Source organism: Bufo gargarizans, chromosome 6 (genome assembly GCF_014858855.1).
Source record: "Bufo gargarizans isolate SCDJY-AF-19 chromosome 6, ASM1485885v1, whole genome shotgun sequence".
Classification (NCBI taxonomy): Eukaryota; Metazoa; Chordata; class Amphibia; order Anura; family Bufonidae; genus Bufo; species Bufo gargarizans.
Window position 1 is genome coordinate 368,416,577 of NC_058085.1, and position 24,922 is coordinate 368,441,498.

Sequence of the window (24,922 nt, forward strand, 5' to 3'; positions counted from 1 at the left end):
CACGGGAAACCGGGGACGAGGAGACTCCACCCAAGATCTGCCCCCGACAGGATCTCAGGTGCGAGCGTTTCCCGGACGGTTCGGACATGCCAACCGAAAATGCCCACCGAGACCACAGTACATGCATCGGCCCTCGCGTCTCCGGAGTACCCTCTCCCCCTCGGACAGGCGAGCAAACCCCAGCTGCATGGGTTCACCCCCAGACAAGTCATCCCCAGGAGGCGTGGGAGGAGAGGGAGGCACGGGTGGGACAGCAAACGTAGGCGCCAATCTGTTAGAAGACCTCCGCAGGCTCTCCTTAAAGGAAGGCCTCTCCCTGAGTCTGGTGTCAATCAAAATCAGGAAAGAAATAAGAGACTCGAGCTCCACTGGTAGGTCCTTAGCTGCAACCTCATCCTTCAAGGCATCCGAGAGACCATGAGAGAAAGCAGCGACCAGAGCCTCATTATTCCAGCCCACCTCTGCTGCCAGGGTACGAAACTCAATGGCGTATTCAGCTACGGATCGTGAACCCTGTCTGATGGACATAAGGAGCTTCGCAGCAGAGGCAGCACGAGCCGGCACATCGAATACCTTCCGAAGAGAAGCAACAAAACCGGAAAACTCGGCAACCACCGGATTGTTGTTCTCCCATAAAGGGCTGGCCCAGGCCAAGGCCTTGTCCGAGAGCAGCGAGATCAAGAAGCCCACCTTTGATCTCTCAGTAGGAAAGGCATGTGGCAGCAACTCGAAATAAATGCCCACCTGGTTAAGGAAACCTCGGCACTGAGTTGGCTCTCCCCCAAAGCGCTGTGGAAGGGGGGCAGAACCGGTCATACCCCGAGACACCGCAGGCGCAGCAACAGGTGTCGGGGTAGACTCTGGCGCAACAACCGGAGCGGCAGTAGGAGCGTGCCCAGGAGCGACAACCGACCCATCGGCAACGGAAGCGAAATGAGCCGTGCGTTCAAGCAGGGTTTGCAACGCCACAGCGAACCGACCCAACAGGTGATCCTGCTGATCAAGTCTGGCAACCAGCGTAGGTAGCGAGGATGGCCCTGTACCGTCAGAATTCATGGCTTGGTCCTAATGTCATGGAACCATGAACCAGACGTACAACAAGAGATAAGTGGAAATAAGAAGGCTTTATTGAAAATCAAGCTGTGCAAAAGTCCAAACGGATGGCTAAACCGAAGCAGGGTCTTGCGTAGACAGAGGTCAGGAACCAGAAGGGTGGTCAGACGAAGCCTGGATCAGGAACCAGCAGGGTAGTCAGACGAAGCCTGGATCAGGAACCAGCAGGGTAGTCAGACGAAGCCAGGATCAGGAACCAACGGGGTAGTCAGACGAGGCCAGGATCAGGAACCAGAAGCAGCAGCAGTCTTAGAAGCATGTGAACACAGGAGGACCAAGCAAGGAACTGAAGCCACAGACCTCCTATATATATGAGCTAGGCATCCAGCTCCTCCCAGCGGGAAGGAGAAGCCGCAGGGTGGGAGGCTACAAGAAACCCAGAAACCAAGATGGCCGCCAGCACATGTCAAACGAAGGAGAACAGTAAGAAGGTAAGACCATGACAGCTTCTCAGGTAAAACAAGCTAGAAAATGGAGACATAATCAAGTGACAAGACCAGGGGGGACAAAATGAAAGCTTAAATCTAGATGCAAAGCAATCAAGGTCAAAATCAAACACAGACAACGTTCAGTGACTGGATTCCCATGAATAATGTAAAAAAAATGAATATTAGACATCATTAGACAACCTCTTTCTAACAAAACTAGAACCAGCCCTCCACCTCACATGGATCCAGAGAGCTTCTCATTTATTGCTCCAATTGTTCTGCTATTTTTAATTCAAGTTGTCAGCTTAGGAAGGGGGGGGGGGGTCTTTTCTCAGGGAGCATGTCCTTCATGCTGCAGTTGGTTACAGTTGAAGGATGGAACTGAGCGTGTGCCTCCGTCTCAGTGAGGTGGAAAGAGAGATTAGAAAAAGACCAAACAGCAGGAGGCGCTATACAGATAGTTTCATTGAATAATTCAGTAGCTATAATACATTTTGAATTACATCCAATTACAAAAGTTTTAAGATCCAGGAGTTGGTTTGAAAATTGTAAAATATTATTTTTGGGACAACCCTTTTGAATCTGAGACTGGGCTCGATGCGATCAGGACTGGCCGATTGCCTCTGCAAATCAATATACCGGTAACCAATGGCTTGAGAAATATCATAGGTGGTTGCAGTAAGTCTTCCCTTTATTGGGGAAGGGTAGGCTCTGAAAGAAATATAGAAGTGATCTTCAGGTGCCCACCTACTGGCCATGTACTATATTCCACTCTCATTCATACCTCAGATGTAAGGGGTGAGGTTCTACACTGGGCAGTAAATTTTCTTCCATTAAAAATTGCCTTAGAACTTTGTTGTACTTGTCTTATTTCTTCAAATGCTTCTCGAAGAACATCAATAATGACCTCCAGATGTGGATCCCTCAGACATGATCCTTATAGCATTAATGTTAATTCTTTCTTACAGGGAAAATCCTTTCCTGAAGGCCCTGACATCAGCACACTATCTGAGAATGTGATAGATGAGTTCTAATTTAGGAACGTGTGACCTTTAATGGATCCTTCCATCTTTTGGACAATCAATAGAACAGTTAAACCTCGTGGCCTTTTGAAATGTGTTTTTCAACTGCAAGTGGAGAAATCCACAGATAAAACTTTCTATAATAATAATTCCATCAAATGATGATGGTGCACAGTCGCTTCTAGCCTTGAATCCAAACCTCACCTGGTAAATCAAGTTTTCTATGCTGCAGGCGAGACCATTACAGTAGAAGAACAAGTCAAGTATTTTTGGAATTAGGGCAAGGTCAGCATAAGGTTTGCAACTGGACTTGTCCAGGTTTTCCCTAGATGATTTGCTATCCAAGTGGACAATATGGTGACTCATTGATTAGCAATGTTGCATTACCGGACTTGGATCTAGGGTTCGAATCCAACTATGGCCACCCATGATACAAACCATATAAGTTGAAAGGGTTGAACTGGAATAAACGACATGACTACTTTCTTCTAAAAACAGAACCACACCTGGAAAAGTTTGTGCGTAGTATAGGTGCTCAACCCCATTAACTTTAATGGACCGGGACTGCAATACCAGACATGATTTTTTAGTATGGGATGGACCCTAAGTCTACTTCATCCTGTTAAGGACTAGCTTCCTGGTTTCCCCGCCAATTATACTATAGAAAATCTATGGGGTCCCAGCAAGGGACTCATTTATTGTCAAGAGACCTTTCGAACAAGAAAGGAATATCCAGACCAAAAAAATAAACATTTAATGTTCTCTGAGTTAAAGGTTTCCACCTCTTGGCTCTTAAACCTTTCACTAACGTGTCCAAAATAAATGGTCACATACTTCAGTTGGAAATAGACACGACTTGGAGAAGGATACATATATTTGGTTTTCATTGTTGTCTATGTAGACATAGTAGAACCCTTTAATAGACTGTCGTTGAGAGGTCATAGCAATGACGATCACCAAGATTTATCTTCATGGTTCATATTTGAAACTGAAATATTTTCTTCATTCCAGGGAGATCTGCAAAGAACAAATATTCAGCTGGACTTTGGAGATGGGAGCGCTGTGTCTTATGCCAATTTTAGTAAGATTGAAGATGGTATCCGTCATGTGTATAAGAACCCAGGAATATATCAAGTCACAGCCTACGCGGAAAACAATGTTGGCATTGACAGTGATGTCCTCTACCTTCATGTTACTTGTAAGTTAATTCTTGTTATTACTTTTAACATTTGTTCATAAATGTCCTTCATAAATTTTTAGGATGGGACAACACAAACCCTTTGTGATCTAGTATTCCAGCGTACTTGATACCAAACTGGCCAATGTACAGTTTTTAGACAGGTGAAACTTTTTGGCAGTGATAAAACTGGAGCGTCTGTGCTCCTGGGTCCTCCACTTTTTGTTTTTTTACCTATTGAGGAAAATATTTTAATTAAAAAAATAATAATGCAGGGCTAGAAAGTCAAAAATAAAAGCAGATCTATCCCCAGAGAAATGTACTGTATCAGTAATGGAATCACATTAAATACAGCAAGGGATTGTAACTAAACAAATCCTAGACATTGCTGAATGTAGTTATAAATTCTAATGCGAGGTGTCGACCTTAGTGGATAAAAAAAATGATTTTTCTTTTACTGTTTTTCATGAGGGTCCAACTGCAGGGACTCCCTTTGTTCATAGCAAATTAATTGGTTAAAGTACCTTGGGTATTTTCTCTACACCACTTTCTTCCAGAGATGAGGGCTATTATTTGAAGGCACAAAAAAGTTAATAAGACCAACACAGCCCATTCATTTTACCAGTTGGGGAATAACCTAGAGATTAAAACCCTACTGGTCAATGTTACGGGCAAAGGTTGTGGAACCACTGTGCCAACAAACTGGCTTGACTGTGGGCTAAACCGAATGGCGTTATCCTGGTGGTACTCTTGTTTTTTTACCCTTTAACCCCTATACACAAATTGGGGATTAGCTACAGGGGAACCTCCAGACTGATAGCTCTTGGAATAACCTCAGTGTGGTTGGCTGCAGATCCATGGGGATCAGAGACATAGCAGGTGCCTGTGCAAAGTTATGTCAATTGCTAGGACCAGTATACCCCCTAAAACGTAATCCCTTGAATAATTTTAGCCATTATGACCATTTATATTATGTGTATTAAGGGGGTTATTCCAGACTGAATCACTTATCACCCAACCACTGGATAGGTAATAGAAACATAGAATGTGTCGGCAGATAAGAACCATTTGGCCCATCTAGTCTGCCCAATATACTGAATACTATGAATAACCCCTGGCCCTATCTTTTAAAGGATGGCCTTATGCTTATTCCATGCATGCTTAAACTCCTTGACTGTATAGAAACATAGACTGCTAGATCAGTAGGAGTCCAATCACTGTGAATCTTACCAAACAGTTAATGAAGCACCTGGTCCCCTGTGCCCCAAATCTGTAAGACTCTGCCTCTCCATTCACTCATCTGTTCTTGGAATTACCAGTAACTTTGACTAGAGAGCCAGGGACCATTCTTGAAAAACACTCATGATTTTCCTCTTCTAGTTTTGGTCTCCTCCTAGCAATCGATGAGATCCCAGCCGTTGAATTGCTAATAATTAATCATTGATCACCTTCAGGCTGGAATACCCCTTTATTATTAGCACATAAGGCTCTACTCACATCTGGTTGGTGGCTCAATCTCAAAATCCTTTAGATTTGATGTAAAGACTAATATTGCCTTGAACCACTAGTTTCCAACAAAACAATGGACCACACAACTGACCCCATTACAAGTGATTATAGTCCACTGGGCACTCCAGTAGCTCCAGTACTGCATTATCTGAATAGATCCTTTTTCTCTCGTTTTAAAAAAACAAAACAAAAACACAGCCATTTTACATTAACCTCTATTCTTGCTTACAGAGGGGCAAAAAGTTTCTTCTTCATTCTTTGGCTGTGTAGATTCTGGCTTATGTTTCCCACAAGTGGCCTTCATCATCCTGACTTTACATCTTACATATTAAACCAATTTGTGTGCCCTCAGGATGGCCAATATGGAGATCTCCAGAGCAGTTAATATACCGAGAGACAGGGTAACTAAGGCATTTTATCACTTCAAGTTATCCCGGTGAAGGATGAAATGTGCCCTGAAACTTTATCACGGTAATAATTCCTCTACAAATCAATCATCTCTGCCTCTAACTACCTGTTATTAAAGCCGTTACTGTTCTTGGCGTCACCTTGGTCCATTAAATAACAAAAGGAGCTGTTAGCCAGAGATATCAAACTTATTTCCTTAGGCTTGTTTCATTTTATTGGCTAAATCAAAGTTTACTGGCAAAATGTCTCCCCACGCAAAGGTGTCTGGTCCTCCTGCTACTCCCCGAGTGTACGAGTCAAGGATCGTAGCCATAAATATTAGAAGTAAAGATGAATGACATATAAAAAGAAACATCTGAGCACCACAAAGCCTATGGTGTTAAAGTGAAAATCAAAAAATTGTAAGGATGACAATGAACCAAAGTAATTCTCATCATTACTCCACCAGTATGGGGAATGGGTGCTGTGACCTTTAAGGGGTTGTCCAGGATTGTTTTTAAATTCCCACCCTGCCAGTAAAGGAACCTATACTTACCTACTCCCACAGCTTCATTCTAGACTTTCTTCAATGGTCTTCCCATCATCATTTGTCAACTTCCACATAGACTGGGTCACATCTACTGCTGGACTCATCAGTGACGTGTCCTCAGGTGCCACACTGGAACAGTTCAGCTCTGTCAAGTTTTTGTTACAGTCAACCTGATCTTTATTTAGATAGTAACTTCATGAAATATTACATCTGACCCTGCACTTTAAAGGGGTTTAACATTTTTTTTAAGACACTCAGGTCATACTTACCTTACAGCTCTATACCAGGCTTTTCCTGATCCCCTGCTGCTCTCGAGTTCCTGGTTCATCTCGAAGTACAGGGAATCACCACCCAGTTAATCACTGGTTGAGGTGGGTCATCATTGGCCAATAAATGTATGAGTAGTCATTTCCGGTGTGGCGAGAGGGACTAGGAATTAGACATTGGCGGGCTACCGGGAGAATCGGAACTGGAATGGTGGGGCCAGTAAGTTGAGTATGACTTTGTTACTAATTTACAACATTATAAGTATGCACCAACTATAATTATGTCTAATGTTTCTTTCCTTTTCCACTATCAGGTCCTATTGAGCACATCCACCTGAGAGTGCCTTTCGTTGCCATTCGAAATAAAGAAGTCAACATCAGTGCTGTGGTTTGGCCGTCTCACCCTGGAACGCTCACTTATTTTTGGTGGGTCGGAAACAATACCAAGGTATGATGAACAAGTCTACTCTTATAATTCTTGCATTGGCATCTTCACCAGTGAGACATCTCATGAGCAGACTTGTGCTAATGTTGAAATTACCGGCTCAATAACCTTCAGGGACGCTTGATCTAGCATGGTGACTCTGCTCCCCCAAGATGTACGGGAGGGATGGGAAGAGATGAAGATGTAATTCAGTATTCGAGACAGGAACGTAACTGCTTGAGGTAGCTTTTAAGACATGCCCGTGGATTAATGAAGAACGCCTGCTCGGTTTTAACGAGTCTGTCACATGATCTACAACATAGGTTATCCACCTTATAAATCCTATCACTCGCCTCATTTGTGAGGTCATAAATCATTCAAGGATTTGCTTTATATCCTTGACTTGATTAAAGAGGTGATCTTTCATGTAAATTAGAGATAGAATCCATCTTTTTTATGGTTGTGGAAAGGCTTTTCGTCAGTCACTGGGAGGCTATGTATAGAAAAAGCTGTCTCTGGGTTTAATGACGTTTTATAATGGCACTGATGTCCCGGGAGAAGATTCAGAATTGACAGGAGAACAAAACGTCCCTAATGGGTTTGTAAATTGTTTAGCTGGTTCGTTAGTAGAAGAGTAGAAGCCAAAAATATTGGCAATATATCAAAAAACCATTTGAGATCATCAAATGTAAACTATAGATTTTTCTAAAAGGGTCTACGAACATCACTGTCTCTTAAAGGGGTCTCTGTTCAAGACAACTCTTGTCCATTTGCCCTAGTAAAGTATATGGCATCAAGGGGAGGGGAGTGCTTCCCCTTGGGATCCCTCACTCTATGGGCCCGAACTGGTCAGTTATCAGTGTATTACATGAATGTCTATACATTTTAATGGCATCCATGTAATACGGCAGTGCTCTTGCAGCAAATATTTGGCCAGTTGTGTCTTCCGTCAGCTGCTTGCTAGAGAAGCCAGGGGCAGAAGTGGAAAGTAATAAAATGTTGGCTGCCTGCATCCACCACCAGGTGGAGCTCAGGAGCTTACTTCGTTCATACATTGAGCTCTATAATAACCCAGTATGCAATAACTCCTGAGCCCCCCCTGGTGGTGGCTGCAGGCTGCCAAAATGTTTTCATGTACGGTAACTGTGTATTCGGGTCTGTATCAGAACAGTGGAGCTCAGCCGTAGCACTATTAAAAAGGGGCGTGGGTGACTGGGTCCAACACACTTAGTTTGTGGCTGGAACATCAGGCCAGTCTCCGTAGAGCACAGGGTAGCATAGACAATAGTTCCTGATGCCAGACAAAGGCAGGGATGAGTGCATCATCAGAACTGCAAGGAAGGGTGTGAGGGCACAGGGAAGGATTCTGTTCAGTGGCAATGCACTCATCAGAAAAGCTCGATAGTGCTTGAAAGATACTCTTTCCTATGGGACAATCCATAGAGCTTCAAGGAAAAAAATGGGACCGTGGGTCACAGTGATACCTTCAAAGACAACCTCTATGTGGAATTGATGGAATATTCACCTTATTGTTTTCTCCACAACACATTTCAGGACAGTTTCCTGGCATACAGTATATTATAATTACTGTTCTAGACTGGCTAAGGTCAACACAAACCTATCCACCCCCATCCCACTTTTCCCACTTTTTGTAAAAATGGTGATCAAGGCTGAAAACCCTAAAAAAAAGTTACATGTGCCACATGCTGCAACATTTTCATTCCAGTTTCCTGGCATACAGGGGGTGATAAGTGTTCATACATTGCCTAAATATTAGCCAAAATTAGTAAATCTGCTCCTTCATCTGATTTAAAAAAAATGACCACCCCCAGTTAGAAATGTTGGATTGCTTCCAAACTTTTCCTGCAGGTATATCTCAGGCAGATATGTAAATGATTACAAGTGAGGTCTGATCAGACGCTGAGTCTTGCCACAAGAGGGTATAAAAGTGCCTCCTCCGCTGCCTTTAACACTTGCAGAGGCTACTTTTGGTAGTGTACTTCTTGGTGAGAGATCATTGACTGCTAGACATGCCCCTTTGCTATCGAGCAACACACTGCCCGTCAGCTGGAGATCCATCACATATGACAGTCGGTCACCACTAGTAGTGATACGAGGGACACAAACAGTTCAGCGATATGTGCGGGACATCCTGCCTCCACATATGTTCCTTTCATGGCAGGGCTACAACTGGCACTTTTAAGCAGGATAATGCTCGCCTGCACACAGCAAGGGTTCCTTGGCTGCCCGGTCACCAGATTTATATTCAATCCAGCATTTATGGAACCAGCTGGGACTTGAGCTTCACCAACCCATGAGTGTGCAGGATCTACAGGCCCAACTGTAGCATCTGGGGCAAATGTGCCACAGGATACCATACAGAGCCTGTATCCCTCCATGCCTAGCCATATCTCATCTTGTATCCAGGCTAGAGGCCGTATCTCATCTTCTACCCAGGCTAGAGGCCGTATCTCATCTTGTATCCAGGCTAGAGGCCGTATATCATCTTGTATCCAGGCTAGAGGCCGTAGCTCATCTTGTATCCAGGCTAGAGGCTTTAGCTCATCTTGTATCCAGTCTATTGTCCGTATCTCATCTTGTATCCAGTCTAGAGGCCGTATCTCATCATCTTGTATCCAGGATAGAGGCCGTATCTAATTTTGTATCCAGGCTAGAGGCCGTATCTCATCTTGTATCCAGGCTAGAAGCCGTATCTCATCTTGTATCCAGGCTAGAGGCCGTATCTCATCTTGTATCCAGGCTAGAGGCCGTATCTCATCTTGTATCCAGGCTAGAGGCCGTATCTCGTCTTGTATCCAGGCTAGAGGCCGTATCTGATCTTGTATCCAGTCTATTGTCCGTATCTCATCTTGTATCCAGGATAGAGGCCGTATCTCATCTTGTATCCAGGCTAGAGGCCGTATCTCATATTGTATCCAGGCTAGAGGCCGTAGCTCATCTTGTATCCAGGCTAGAGGCTTTAGCTCATCTTGTATCCAGTCTATTGTCCGTATCTCATCTTGTATCCAGTCTAGAGGCCGTATCTCATCATCTTGTATCCAGGATAGAGGCCGTATCTAATTTTGTATCCAGGCTAGAGGCCGTATCTCATCTTGTATCCAGGCTAGAAGCCGTATCTCATCTTGTATCCAGGCTAGAGGCCGTATCTCATCTTGTATCCAGGCTAGAGGCCGTATCTCATCTTGTATCCAGGCTAGAGGCCGTATCTCGTCTTGTATCCAGGCTAGAGGCCGTATCTGATCTTGTATCCAGTCTATTGTCCGTATCTCATCTTGTATCCAGGATAGAGGCCGTATCTCATCTTGTATCCAGGCTAGAGGCCGTATCTCATATTGTATCCAGGCTAGAGGCCGTATCTCATCTTGTATCCAGGCTAGAGGCAGTATATTGTCTGTATCCAGTCTATTGTCCGTATATCATCTTGTATCTAGGCTAGAGGCCGTATCTCATCTTGTATCCAGGCTAGAGGCCGTATCTCATCTTGTATCCAGGCTATAGGCCGTATCTCATCTTGTATCCAGGCTAGAGGCCGTATCTCATCTTGTATCCAGGCTAGAGGCTGTATCTCATCTTGTATCCGGCTAGAGGCCGTATCTCATCTTGTATCCAGGCTAGAGGCTGTATCTCATCTTGTATCCAGGCTGGAGGCCGTATCTCATCTTGTATCCGTTATATACATATATATATATATATAAAACCCCTCTGTTGATTTTTAGAGCTTGTGTATATTATAAAACCCGGCTTGTGTGAATAGCAAGTCACAACTCCTTTGTATAAAATGACAAGAAAATAGTTAAGTCCTAGTTGGACGGGGGGGGGGGGGGGGGCCCAATCTCGCTGGAAAGAAAGGTAATAGAAAGGTAATTACCCTCAAAAGAATAAATCATAAAGCAATAGGAACAGTATTTAAAAGTTTCCCTTTGAAGTGAAGAAAAGCAGCAGCAGCTAATAATTATGAAGCCGAACAAGAGACATGAGAGATACTGCAAACTTTATTTAAGGGTAGAAAAAGTCTTTTATTTTAGCTGAGCCATTCTGCAAGTTCTGATGATGGGAGTAGTAGTTGTTTGCTTCATTTCACCATTACCTTTGGTCTGTATGCAGTGGGAGTAGCTGTCAATTGACTTGTCTATGGTGGTGCTGGAGAGCCTGCATTCTTACCGGGGCTGCCTAAGAGCACCTATAGGGGAGATGCACTACTATACCCAGCAAGGGCAGCCAGAGTGTCCATATAATGCCGCCATATAGTACTCAAGTAATTGTCACCCTGAGGGGAGTAAAGCATGGAGGAATAGTGGTGGTCATTTACCCCTTTTGCATCCCCTATAATCCATTCCTGCAAGTCAACTAGTCTCCATTATATTAAAGGGCTCATTTAAAGGTACCATCAGTTGGGCGTGCCCCATTACGATATACTGTAAGTAACATGCCCCAATAATGCTATGCAAAAGGATCGAAGATCTAAGACATATGTTACTGTGCTTTAGGTGACATTTTCAAGCAAGCTTGGGTCCACTGAGTCCAGTTTAATGACATTGAATGCCTTGCCTTGATTTTAAAAGTGATTGCCTATATTTGGGATGAGCCATCAATATCTGATCGGCAGGGGTCCTGCACCCCGCACCCGTTCAGCTCGAGCACTGGGAGTCAGCGCCAGGACTACAGCTCGGTCCGTTGCGTGCACTGTATGGAGCTGCTACTGCAATATACACTTCAGTGGGAGCAACGCTGCAGTAATCAGCTGCGTCCACTACACAATGGACGGCGCTGTGGAGCTCTGGTGGCAACTTATGGAGACAGAGCTATTCTGAAAGAGCTGGATCATGGTGGCACAGGGGTATCGGACCCTCCGATCAGACATTGATGGCTTATCCTTAGGATTATTCTGGACAACCCCTTTAAGGCTTCAAGATGTAAATATCTCAGAATTAATACATGAGCACAAAAGCTGTTCCTATGTGATTAACAGTAGGAGCCCGGAGGTGATTGACAGTCAGGCTTCCAATGCAAGGATTGGCATCAGAGGCTCCTGCTGTTTAACCCTTTCAAAGCTATGGTCATCTAAGGAGCTCCATGGATGATGCCAGTGGATTTCCATGGCAGTTGGGGACCTGAAGAAGGCTCCTCAGCCTGCCATAAGCTTCCAATGTGGATTCAGATTAAAAAAAGTTAAGAAATGCAAATTGCTCCTCACTGTGGAGCGTTATTGACCATACAGGACGCTTCTCACTTCTGTGTCTGCAGCCCCTGATCACCCTGGACAGCAGCATCTCCCTGACCTTCCATATGGAAGGTACCAATACCATCGCTGTGCAGGTGTCTTCTGGAAACACTCTCATTCAGGACACCAAAGACATTGCCGTACACGGTAAGATGTTTTATGTTATCCAGTTGGTAAAAGTCATTGAAGGTCATGGACACCTTACGGGGCATGAATGTTATTATTGCATTCTACTTCTTTTGGGCTAAAAATCATGTTATTGGTCTTTATTAAAGATTTTTTTAAATTTGTTCCTCCATATGTTTCGGTTTCACTGCATCTGTAGATTGTTCCTTCTCCTTCTCGGTGAATCTGTCAGAGATCCGCCCTGACGGCTTGATCTGTAGCCCTCATGTCCACTTCCCTGACAGCTCATAAGCGCTCTTTTAAGACAGATTATCATCACTTTGATTATAATTTAGCTTAAATGAGTGTTTATGAGCTGTCGGGGATCTAGAGATAAGGGATACAGATGGAGCCATCAGAGCAGCTCTCTGACGGTTCATTGCCTTCAAAGGTCATGCAAGAAGATAGTATCAGACCCTCACTGTCAGGTCATCATTACCCCAATATTTCTGAATGGTCATTAATACGCATAATCTTAGATGCGGAATAGGCTATGCATCTATGCATTCAGCGTGTCGACCAGGAAATGTTAATGGTACAAAGGTCGAATGTTTTTCTGGACCTCTAGGGGCGGGACAGATGTCAAATGGATTGCTTTAGGCATTTTTGCGTTTTTTTGGAGGAGATCATTCCAAGTTGAGATAGAGAGAACCCTTTTTTCCCAGAAAGTCATTAATGGGGTTTTAAAATTTATGGGGTCTTCTAATCGTTGCGGCTCCAACCCAAGGCACCAATCAGTCCGCTGATGGAAGAGCACCGTTATGCTGCGGTTGTGCCCAATATTGCTGCTCAAAGCATCTCAGTTCCATTCATGGGAATAGGGCAGAGCCGCAGTACCAGGAACAGCCTCTACCAAACATATGGCACTGTGCCAAACGAAGGGGTAGTAGACCCTTGATTACACTGATCGGCAGAGGTGCCAGGAGTCCGCCCCCTAGTGATCACGTATGGAGGGTCAATCCTAATCCTAGGTCTCCAATATCATAGTCAAGGCTAATGAGTCAAAAGACTATATGAACTCTTAGGCTTCATTTACATGACAGTGGAGAAAAAATGGCCGAACACACTGACAGTTTTTCATGGCCATTTTGCATCAGTGCGTGCATCTATGTATCCGTTTTTAATGGCCGCGTTGAATCCATTTTGCATCTGTTTTTAAGGGCTGTTAAAAATTGGCCAATAAAATGGGTGTAGTTCATTGGCTTTTTTTTCTACATACCAACCCTAGTATATTTTGTGCCCCCTGGACATCAAATGGTCCCCATAGTGTCCCCCACTATGAATATTTGCCCACATAGAGGTCTTTCAGTATAAATAATCTCCCCTTAGTGCCCCTCAGTATATATATTTGTGCCCCCAGTATATAGAATTATGTCCCTCCCCCTGACGTCACCAGGCTGGGAGCGTCAGATCCTAAAGCTTGTTTTAAAAAAAAAATTGCTTTTTTAGCACAGTGTACCCATTTTTAATGACTGTAAGATGGGTGCACTCCTGTCTAAATGGCCGTTAAAAATTGATTTCAGAGGGGTCCAACTCGGCGCGAAAATGGGCAAATATAGGACATGCTTTATTTTTTGACGGCCGCTATTCACCAGTTGTTAAAAAAAAGTCCTATAGACTGCAATTGGTTCTAAAAATGGCCATTTGACGGCTTAAAAGTCTATCACATCATGGCCACTTTTCCTGTGCATGTAAATGTAGCCTTAGGTTTATATCTGCAGGTTTTAGGTTCTTTTTAGAATTTTGAGTGATCGTGTCTTCTTGCCCTAATGCTTCTCAATTATAGATCCTGCTTGGCTCTATTATACAGGGTGGGCCATTTATATGGATACACCTTAATAAAATTGGAATGGTTGGTGATATTAACTTCCTGTTTGTGGCACATTAGTATATGTGAGGGGGGGAAACTTTTCAAGATGGGTGCTGACCATGGTGGCCATTTTGAAGTCGGCCATTTTGAATCCAACTTTAGTTTTTTCACTAGGAAGAGGGTCATGTGACACATCAAACTTATTGGAAATTTCACAAGAAAAACAATGGTGTGCTTGGTTTTAACTTGTAAATAACTTTCATGAGTTATTTACAAGTTTCTGACCACTTCTAAAATGTGTTCAATGTGCTGCCCATTGTGTTGGATTGTCAATGCAACCCTCTTCTCCCACTCTTCACACAAACTGATAGCAACACCGCAGGAGAAATGCTAGCACAGGCTTCCAGTGTCCGTAGTTTCAGGTGCTGCACATCTCGTATCTTCACAGCATATGCTCACTAATGATGACGATGGGCAACAATTTAAGTCCCACTTAGGGCGCATTCACACAACCACGCCGCTTTTTCTGGTCCGCAAATTGCAGATTCGCAATATACGGATGCCTCCAGTGTGCGTTCCGCAATTTATGGAATGTGCAAGCCATTATAGAAATGCCTATTCTTGTCTGCCATTCCTCACAAGAATAGGACATGCCCTATATTTTTTGCGGGGCCCCGGAACGAAACAGCTGTCCGCATCTATTGCAGCCCCATTAAAATGAATGGGTCTGCACCCATTCACACAGTCGTGTGAATGAGCCCTTACTATGGGGGAAATTCGTGGTCAGAGTGGACCCTAAAATACCGGAGAACACTTGGTTACCTGCAAATTGTGGAAATATTATGCCATTACGGCAACTTCCGTGCTTTCCTATGAAAGAAAAAGAACTATTGGGACTTCCATCCTTCACAGGCAAACATTGGGGTCATGAATGATGGTGGTTATGCCACAATCCTGCCTCGACTTGCAAGCTGCCAAATGTCGCAGACACAAAGCAGAAATATAATAAAGTACAGGTCTGAAGACAAATACAGGAACAAAACTTCCATCAACTTCTTCCTTTCGAAGCCAAACTTCCTGGTGAGGCCTCCATCTGTTCTGTAGGGAACATCAGCAGACGAAATCTCTGTGCGCAAAGTCATTATCCAATTGGTGACAATGTTAATTTAAAAAGCCATTAAGTGTCTGTGAGCGCTCCGCAGGCCACACGCTACCTGACGACAGCCAGCAGCTAATGAATATCTACTCTAATAAGCACAAGCATTTGGGCTGCCCTCCGCATGACGTCAAGACGGAGCTTTTATTTTATTTTATTTATTTTTAAACATTTGCTAAAATGTGTCAAAATTTTTCTGTGCAAAACTTCAAGAAAGTCAATGCTGAGGGGAATTGACACAAAGCGTCTTTTAATGGTTGTGTTTCAGAGTATTTCCAGTCACAGCTGTTGTCATTTTCTCCGAACCTGGATTTTCACAATCCCGACATCCCCGAGTGGAGGCAAGACATCAGCAAGCTCATTAAGAAGGCTCTGATACAGGTATGTATCAATGGTGGCGGCCCAGGGCTGCGTGAGATACATTGTACGCCGCAGGGCACAAGATGAGAGGAGCGAAGATACGATGTGGCATTGTAATACGGGTAACGATCACATAGCGCAGACCCCGGCATCAACAAAGCCAGCGTAGTGTCCTCTGTACAATGTCATCGGAGACTTCACAAAGTCACCTGAAAGGCATCACATAATGGAGATGTAGCAGAGCTGAGCACAAGTCACGTACACTACCTGTGGCTCTTACATCTAATTCATTATCAAACAATGCAATGCTGACGGAAAACAATGACAGCTCTGCTACATCTGTATATATGGCTTCAGTGCATGTGGGCCCTTAGGTGACAGCAAGGGCCCCTGTCTAATTATCAGCTTGAAACCAACAATAGGCTCTCTACTTGTTGCAAAACTACAATGACCAGCATGCCCTGACATTATCCGTCTGACAAGACATGAAGGAGAAACACAGACTGGAGACCATTACTGTAAAACATGCTTACCAGAATACAATGATAGATAGATAGATAGATAGATAGATAGATAGATAGATAGATAGATAGATAGAAGATATGAGATAGATAGATAGATAGATAGATAGATACTGCCTGCCATAGACTGAGAGGAGCCTGATATACCATGGACTCCTATATCCCCACCCTGGACCTGTCCCCACCCCCAACCCTACCCAATTATTTACCACTTGCTTTGGCAATGCTAAAATGTATTTAGTCCTGCCAATAAAGCTGATTTGATTTGATATGAGATAGATAGATATGAGATAAATAGATAGATATGAGATAGATCGATAATAGATAGATAGGACGGTAGATGGATGGATAGATAGATAGATAGATAGATAGATATGAGAGATAGATAGACAGATAGATGGATAGATATAGATAGATATGAGATAGAGAGATAGACAGATAGATAGATAGATAGATCGATAGATGGATGGATAGACAGACACATATAGATATTAGAGAGATACATGATAGATAGATAGATAGATAGATAGATAGATAGTATATATAACATTATGGTCATTTATAGGTTCAGTAATCTCCAGGGAAGTATATTTTGGCCTCCTCTCCCGCCTCCCCATCCTCCCCGTCCTCCCCGTCCTCCATGCTGGCTCCTCATCTTTTTCAGCCTTCCCTGGATCCTGATTACCAGTGATTGACTCGTTTGCCTGTAATATGGATGTCAGATGTAATGTAATAAGACGTCCCATGTAACGAGCAATCAATTAGAGTCCGCTGACTGTACTGCGGTGGATATTTCATTTAAGAACAGTGATTGAGTCGGCGGCTCCTTCTTCTGAAGCATCTTCCAGAGACATAAGACTTCTGGAATCAATATGATCCATATCTTGGCTTCAGTCTCCTGGTCTGATGGTCTACAGTTTAATATAAACCAAGCGAACCGCACGAGTCCTCAGATATTCTATGAGATACACCGAGACAATAAAATAACCCAAAAGATAAGCAAAAATCAGCCGCACAAAGAAGGAGCAGCTTCTCTTTTATCTCTTTTATGTATATTATATTTTTTTCACCAGTTCTACTCCCCTTTAAACAGCCAGAGAGGTAGAATTTGTATTTTACATTTTAGATTTTTATGTTTATAGAATTTTGTTTTTTTAAATTTTAGAACTTTTGTGTTTAATTAGTAGCAGTGAAAAAAAGTTTCTTACATTTTGATATGAATGCACTTTATAAGTAATTTTTATTTATAAGTGTTTATATTTCACTTCTATTACTACATTTGTAGTTTTTATGTTTGACTTTTCATTTTACTTGTAAAGGAGCTGAGCTGCAGTACCCTGGGATGGCCTTCTGCTCACACCCCATAGGCAGCTGCCCGAGACCGCTGATCATAGGGATGCTGGCTGTCATTATCCCAACCATTCTGATATTGATAACTTTTTCTGAGGATAGGTCATAAATATCTCAGTCGTGGAAACCCCCTTTACTGTAAAAAATTACTCACGGATCCCCCACTGTTATGATGGCGGCCCATGCTCGCCATTGATCCCTCTCCTGAGCGGGCACAGGCATGTTGTGACTTACCCTGCTCAGTTCAGAGTCATATATATGTTCTTCCAAAAATATCCAAAAATATATTAAAAAAACCACATATAACAATTGACATGAATGCTATAAAATGAGCTCTGCTGCTCTTGAGTCCTACGTGACACAAAATTGAAGTCAGTTTTGGTAATACAGTTACAGGACAGACAGTATGGATAGTGCAGGACAAGGACAGACAGTATGGATAGTGCAGGACAAGGACAGACAGTATGGATAGTGCAGGACAAGGACAGACAGTATGGATAGTGCAGGACAAGGACAGACAGTATAGATAGTGCAGGACAAGGACAGACAGTATGGATAGTGCAGGACAAGGACAGACAGTATAGATAGTGCAGGACAAGGACAGACAGTATGGATAGTGCAGGACAAGGACAGACAGTATGGATAGTGCAGTATGGATTTTTTTGGGCCATAAATCTGGCTCGATATTTGCATTTTGTATTTTTATTCCTTGTGTTGATTCATTTTGTGATGTCACGTATGTCACACCTCATTTATATATGAATCATTGCAGGTGACCAATATTCCCGAAGAGCATATTCTTGTGGCCATGTTCCCGGGTCTACCAACATCAGCGGAACTTTTTATTTTACCCCCAAAAAATGTAAGCGAAAGGAGAAAAGGAAGTAAAGCAGACCTGGAGCATGTGAGTACAACTACCGATCGCTGATATTTTTTTGGCCCAGTTTAACTTTTTGTCTAAACCTCACGTCCATATGATAGATGCGCCTATGGATTTCTATAGGTCCATGCTGTGTCATAAAAATTGGAACTTGTCCCATCAGAGGCCGTGTACTGTGTAGTGGTGCACGGGGCCATACACACAGCTTTTAATACTTATTCATTATACTAATGTTATATATTTGTTTTTTTGCAGATTGTAGAATCTCTTTTTAGTGCCCTCAATCAAAATCTAATAATGTTTGAGCTTAAACCAGGAGTCCAGATATTTGTCTATGTTACTCAACTTACTTTAGGTAAGTCTAAAACAAAAAAATTATATATATATATATACTAGCTGAAGGACCCGGCTTCACACGGGTATATTTAATCTCATTTATTGTTTGTGTGTGTCGTTAAAAGATATCGACAGTATCCACTATAAAAGTGACATCTACAGAACCCCACCCCCTCAACAGTGACCTCCAAAGCCCCCCACCCCTTAACACTGACCCCCCACAGTGCCCCATCTCCTTAAAATGGGACCTTTCTTTAGCATTGAGTTCCACAGCACTCCACCCCCTTAACAGTGACCTCTACAGCACCTACCCCTTAACACTGACCAAAGGTTACAGTCCCCTTAACTGACCTCCACCATTCCCGGCCCCCTTAACAGAGACCTCCACAGTGACTGCCCCTTTAACAGTCCGATAAGCGATAACGGAGGCAGCATGTCCGGTGAAAATCCCATTATTGGGAACTGCTTACATGCAAAACGTGTTTACAAAAGTTGCTACGTTTCGGCTATAGCATAGCCTTTATAAAGCACACAGTGTGCTTGATAAAGGCTATGCTATAGCCGAAACGTAGCAATAAAGCACACAGTGTGCTTGATGAAGGCTATGCTATAGCCGAAACGTAGCAATAAAGCACACAGTGTACTTGATAAAGGCTATGCTATAGCCGAAACGTAGCAACTTTTGTAAACACGTTTTGCATATAAGCAGTTCTCAATAAAGGGATTTTCACCGGACATGCTGTCTCCGTTATCGCTTATCGGACTGTATATTCAGGAGCCTCTGTGGATCTAGGGCTCTTCCGGATGACCGCAAGATCTGGCAAGTGCGACTTCATATTGATGTATTTCATGCCCCTTTAACAGTGACAGCCACAGTACCTCACTCCCTTAACAGTGACCTCCACAGTACCCTGCTGCCCCTTTAATAGTGGCCTCCACAGTCGCCTCCTCCATTAACAGTTACCTCCACAGCGGTCGCCTCTTTATTAGTGACCTCCACAGTACCCCGTCTCCTTAACAGTCATTTCATTAACACCCCACCCCGTTACCACTGACCTCCATAGCGGACTGTCCCCTTAACTGTGACCTCTACAGCAGCCTGGCCCTAGGGTGGCCAGAGGTCTGGTTTTAGGCTGGACGGTCCGGTTTTCAGACTCCCTGTCCTCCGTCCAGCGCAGGGCCTGGAGGGACACAGGGATGTCCTTTTGAACAGCTCACTCTCAGACAGCAGCACCGTGCTGTCTGAGCGTGAGCTGCAGGGAGAAAGTTATTGGCTGAGTGGTAACATTTCCTGGGTCAAGACAGACCAGGAAGTGGAGACAGGTAGGGGACCCAGGGAGTTTTGGTATGGAAATAGTGGGGAATCTCTGTAAGGGATTATTTTCTTTTTTTGTCACTTTTTTAAAGTGTAACTATTGTTTCAGTTTATTTTTAATATTGTGTTTGGACAGGGATTTGAATCATTTTTGTAATATACTGTATACTAGAAAATGGGGTATAACTGAGCGTTGCTAAGAAGAGTCTGTCTTCAGTTATCAGTGTTCTACTGAGTGCTGAAGACACATGGGTGTGACATACAGTGGCTTCCAGTCTGCCCCTTATCACTACCTCAGTCCCTACATATGTATTTGTGCCCTGACTATCACTGTCCATCACCCTGCCCCTCTGACTTGTAAGGCTACATTCACATGACCGTGGGGTGTGTTTTGCTGTCTGCAAATTGCAGATCAGAAAAACACGGATGCCGCCCCGTGTGACTTGGTTGAGGACCAAAACAATGGTCGTGGGAATGTAGCCTTACGACCGTGTTTTGCAGTCCGCGGTCCTGCCCATTGACTATAGTGGGGTGTGTTTTGCGGTCCGCAAATTGCAGATCAGCAAAACACGGATGCCGCCTGTGTGGCTCGGTTTTGGACCAAAACAATGCAGCCTTACACACAGGCATCTTCAGCACTCAGCAGAATGCTGAAGACTGAAGACACACTCTTCTTAGTAATACTCAGAGCTTTGCTAAAAAAAGACTCCTTACACACTCTAGTACAAAGAAACATATTTTTAATTAATAAGAGGTTGATTATTTCATTTTGCATTGAAAACATATTTTTGCAAACTGAGTATATCAGATAGGTCCAATATCTGACGCCCCCACGAACAGCTGTTTTGGAGCCTCCACAAGCAGAAGGCTCTGTACACTGTGCAGTTTACAGCTCTCATTCAGTTGAATGGGTGTAGAGCTGCAGTACCATGGCCCGGCCACAACACAGTGTATGGCGCTGTCTGCTTCTACTCTGTATAGTGTTTGGGGCCATGGCTGGCCGACACAAGTGATCAGTAGGGATGCCAGGTTGCGGACCCACATCAATCTGATATAAATTACCTATCCCGGGGACAGGCCATCATTCTCTGTAGTCCTGACTCCTGACAAACCCTTTTACTGTGTTTTATTTCTTGTTCTATTTTCAATGTTTTCCCTTCAAATGCATCCATTCATTGTACACTGCAGACACACAGTGACCTTCAGCTGATAGAATAGGAAATATGTTGCCACAGAAACAACTGGTGAATATGTTGAGAATTTTTTATTTATTTTTTAGTTTGCAATTAGATCTGTTTTTTTCCCCATATGTTGTCACTGAACTTCCTGTCCGCACCTCAACCTTATCCTCCCCCGCCCTCGAAGCTCAGTGGCAAAACTCCAAATCTCCTGCATACATATTCATGCTGACTGCACGCCTCCCAAGGGAATTAGAAGTTTACAGCATGCCTTTAGGGCTTTGCCCACACCTGCATCGGGTTTTTGGTTTCTATGACATAATGCAGGCCAGACACAGATCCGTCACATGGCGCCTTGTCTAAGAGTACGTAGCACCGTCTTATTATTAGACACATTTTCTATTCTGATGCATGGACCTTTGAAGTAGAGTTCTGTCCGTGCCCCAAAAATTTGTCCGTGCCCCAAAAATGTGTCAATGCGCCAGTATTTTGTCTGTGCACCAAAAATTTAGTCCGTGTGCCAAGAAAATGTGTCCATATGCAAAAGAAAAAAAAGTTTCTAGTCTAAGTTTACACATATGTTGGAGTAGTTTCACTCCAAAAAGTGTTGGCGCTTGAAGGTGTATTTAGGCCACGCCCTGTTGTTGGACGGGGTGTAAAATGCTCAAAATTTTGGTGCATTTTTGACACATGAAGGTGCATTTGAGCCACGCCCCCTTGTTGGATGGGGTGTAAAATAGTCAAAAAAGAGTGTAAAACTATTAGTAAATGTGAAGAAAAACATGCACACCAATTTTTTTACGCAAAATTAGCCAAAAAACAGCCGCATTTTCATCAGTAAATCTTGCCCATTGACTACAGTGAGGTCCATTGGGTTTCCGTTATTGTGTCAGTTATTTACCAGAATAAAATAGGGCTGCAAGAAGATGAGAATGAAGCCTTATACAGTATACTGTGGCTGCAGGCAGAGTAGCATATTACCTTTTCATTTTGTGTCTATCCAAAGGAATAGAAGCTTCTAAGATGCAATGCGAACAGGACACCCGCCTACTAGGTGCCATTTATGATACCGGTGTCCTCTTATGTGGCAGAGGAGCCCTCTGATATTGCTTCCTTCGGCAGATCTCACTGTACATCTTTGCAGTTTCATATAATAATCATTATATAGAATAGAACCATTTAAAGTAGAACTCACGTAAAAAAAAAAATATTCTCTGACCTGCTAGAAAGGTACATTCTGTAGTGTATGTAATTTTCTTACAAATGACTGTATTTGTGAGTTATCCCCTCCCTTCTGATCCTCAGCTGTGTCATGTGACCAGCACTCTCCAAATAACACAGCATCTTATGTGTGGACAGGAAGTCAGTTTCTCTATGTATTCCTATGGGAGCCTCAATGTCAGTCCCATAGGAATGAATAGAGAAGTGACTTCCGGTCCTGTGTCAGTTGGAGATCAGAGAGCTGGTCACGTGACACAGCTGAGGATCAGAAGGGAGGGGATAACTCTCAAATGCAGCCACCAGTGAGAAGATTACATTCACTACAGATTACATCATCTACCTCTCTATCAGGTCAGAGAATAACGATTTTTTGTGGGAGTTCTACTTTAAGAAATAATTCCTTAGTATTATATTTGCTACATTATTTCTTTATTTAAATGATACATATATTAAGTACTGCCGCCCCTGAGGAGCACACCCTACTCCAAAGATTCATTGCCTCTCACAATACAATGATCATTGGAGCTGCATGTATGGTGTGAACTGCTGGACACTTGAAATCACGCATGTTCTGTACATATGAAGGCAATGAGTCCGCCATGTTTGTGTTTCCTTCGTAGCCCCATTGGTGGATAACAGCGCCAGTCACAACAGCTCTGCCATGTTAATGCTTCTTTCTGTCGTGTTTGTGGGTTTGGCAGTTTTTTTAATCTACAAATTTAAAAGGTAAGATACTAAAGGATGTGTACCTTGTATGTACAGTATATGTCAGATTATATAGCTGTAGTGCCATCTTCGTATCCTTCATCTTTCACAGATTTTTCCGATTAACTGTGGACTTTTAGGTTCTTAAAGGGTTATCCCGCCAAAAATATTGTACAATTTTAAGCACCTGGATCTAACTTTTGTAACTGGATGTAATACATTTTTTTTTATTATAGCCACTAGATTAATCAATAAAATGTGTATAGCGTCACCTGCTGTTTGCTCTTTTCTTTATTCCTCTATACACCTCAGTAATGTCGGAGAGGTGGTCGCACATGTTCCATCTTTCAACTGCCACCAGCTGTATCTACTGTTAGAAGCTCTAACAGTTACAAAGAGAGAGCTGTAGCAGAAAGGACACGCCCCATGAGCTGCAATAGGGAGAAAGCTGCAGCAAAAAAGACACACCCACTGTGACGAATACCACACCTTGCAGCCCCACCTGACGTCAAATACGTTGAGCTCACGTGGCACGGTTTTGTCACTAGTTATCAAGACTGGGAGTACGTAAGGTCAGCTTGGCACAGTTTACACAGACACCTCCTGTCCACGCAGGCACAGGGAGGCACGGGAAGTGAGAGAGGATGGTCCACACTACCTCTGGAGTGACTTCACGCTCGCTCACAACTCTGACAAGCTGAGAGGTCCTTTTCACTGCCCCAGTCAAACAGCGCCCTGTCAGCCCAGTAGACTGCCACCAGTTTCTTATTAGATATAAGCCCAGTCCGCTAGCGGATTTATATTGGGTCAGGGACCATATAACTAGGCTGAAACATGGACATGGGGATTCGTAATCGAAATGCAAGAACAGCGCAAGATTAAATTATATATTTAATTGCCTTAAGGGCGCACTAGACATAACACTGTATACACACAGAAGATATACAATGGTAGGATGTGCAAATACAGATGTAGTGGTACACACAGGGTTAAACAGAGCAAAAGTCAGTTACCAGGTGGATGAGTAGTCCTTTGGGTTAGGATGATGAGTTCTTGGTTGCTGTAATCCTTAGCTGTAGTCACATGGGGGCAGTGATGTCAGCAGTTCCAGATCTTCCCAAACACATTACTCAATGTGGCCCCCTCTGGCCTGCATGGGCCTTTTCACCTGTAGTCGGCCACTCCCCTCCCTCCCTCTGGGAGGAGTCCACTCTCCCTTCCTGGTCCTGGTAGCCAAAGATCCACAAAACCCATTATGGTCACAGGGAGGTGGTTCTGGGACTGCCTGGGTTCTGGCTACAAGTGGAGACCAAACATGGCATCGTTATTTGTTTCCTACTGGGAGATCTCTGTATCTCCCCTTCCTGGTACCCTACCCCCAAACAGCGACCAGGGGCATGTCTGTCTTGGTCACAGATATGTAACTGGTTTATGCCTGTGATAGATGGGTAATTCATAATCCCTTATAAACTCCCGGTTCCATGATGTCTGTTGGATTCTTTTGTTCTGATGACCAACTGATATGGGCCAGTAAAGACCCGGCCTGGAGCGTGGGGAGAAGCCACCCACCCAGCACTTTGGCTACTCCCAGTAAGAGCCGGCCCGGATCAGCTTACAGCCAACTAAAATATCAACGTGTCAACCAGCACTAGCTGCCGCTGACACTTGAAAATACCGGCTCTTACTTCACCGAGGCCAGGAACCTCGGTGACACATACCTTCCGTCAATGACAGACCCTTGCGCCTTCCTACAATACCCTGGTTTAAGGGATTATTGGTAACCCTTCTGGCCCCAGCAGCTATTCCC

At 43.6% G+C, this 24,922-nt stretch overlaps 1 protein-coding gene across 1 annotated transcript in view; it reads left to right on the forward strand.

The window, feature by feature from the left end:
• Positions 1-24,922, forward strand: part of LOC122942243 (VPS10 domain-containing receptor SorCS3-like) — a 466,943-nt gene that overhangs the window by 437,997 nt on the left and 4,024 nt on the right. The window contains 7 exon segments of the mRNA XM_044299746.1: positions 3,575-3,761; positions 6,767-6,900; positions 12,142-12,265; positions 15,518-15,630; positions 18,253-18,384; positions 18,616-18,715; positions 23,031-23,136. Coding sequence (XP_044155681.1) covers positions 3,575-3,761; positions 6,767-6,900; positions 12,142-12,265; positions 15,518-15,630; positions 18,253-18,384; positions 18,616-18,715; positions 23,031-23,136 — 896 coding nt within the window.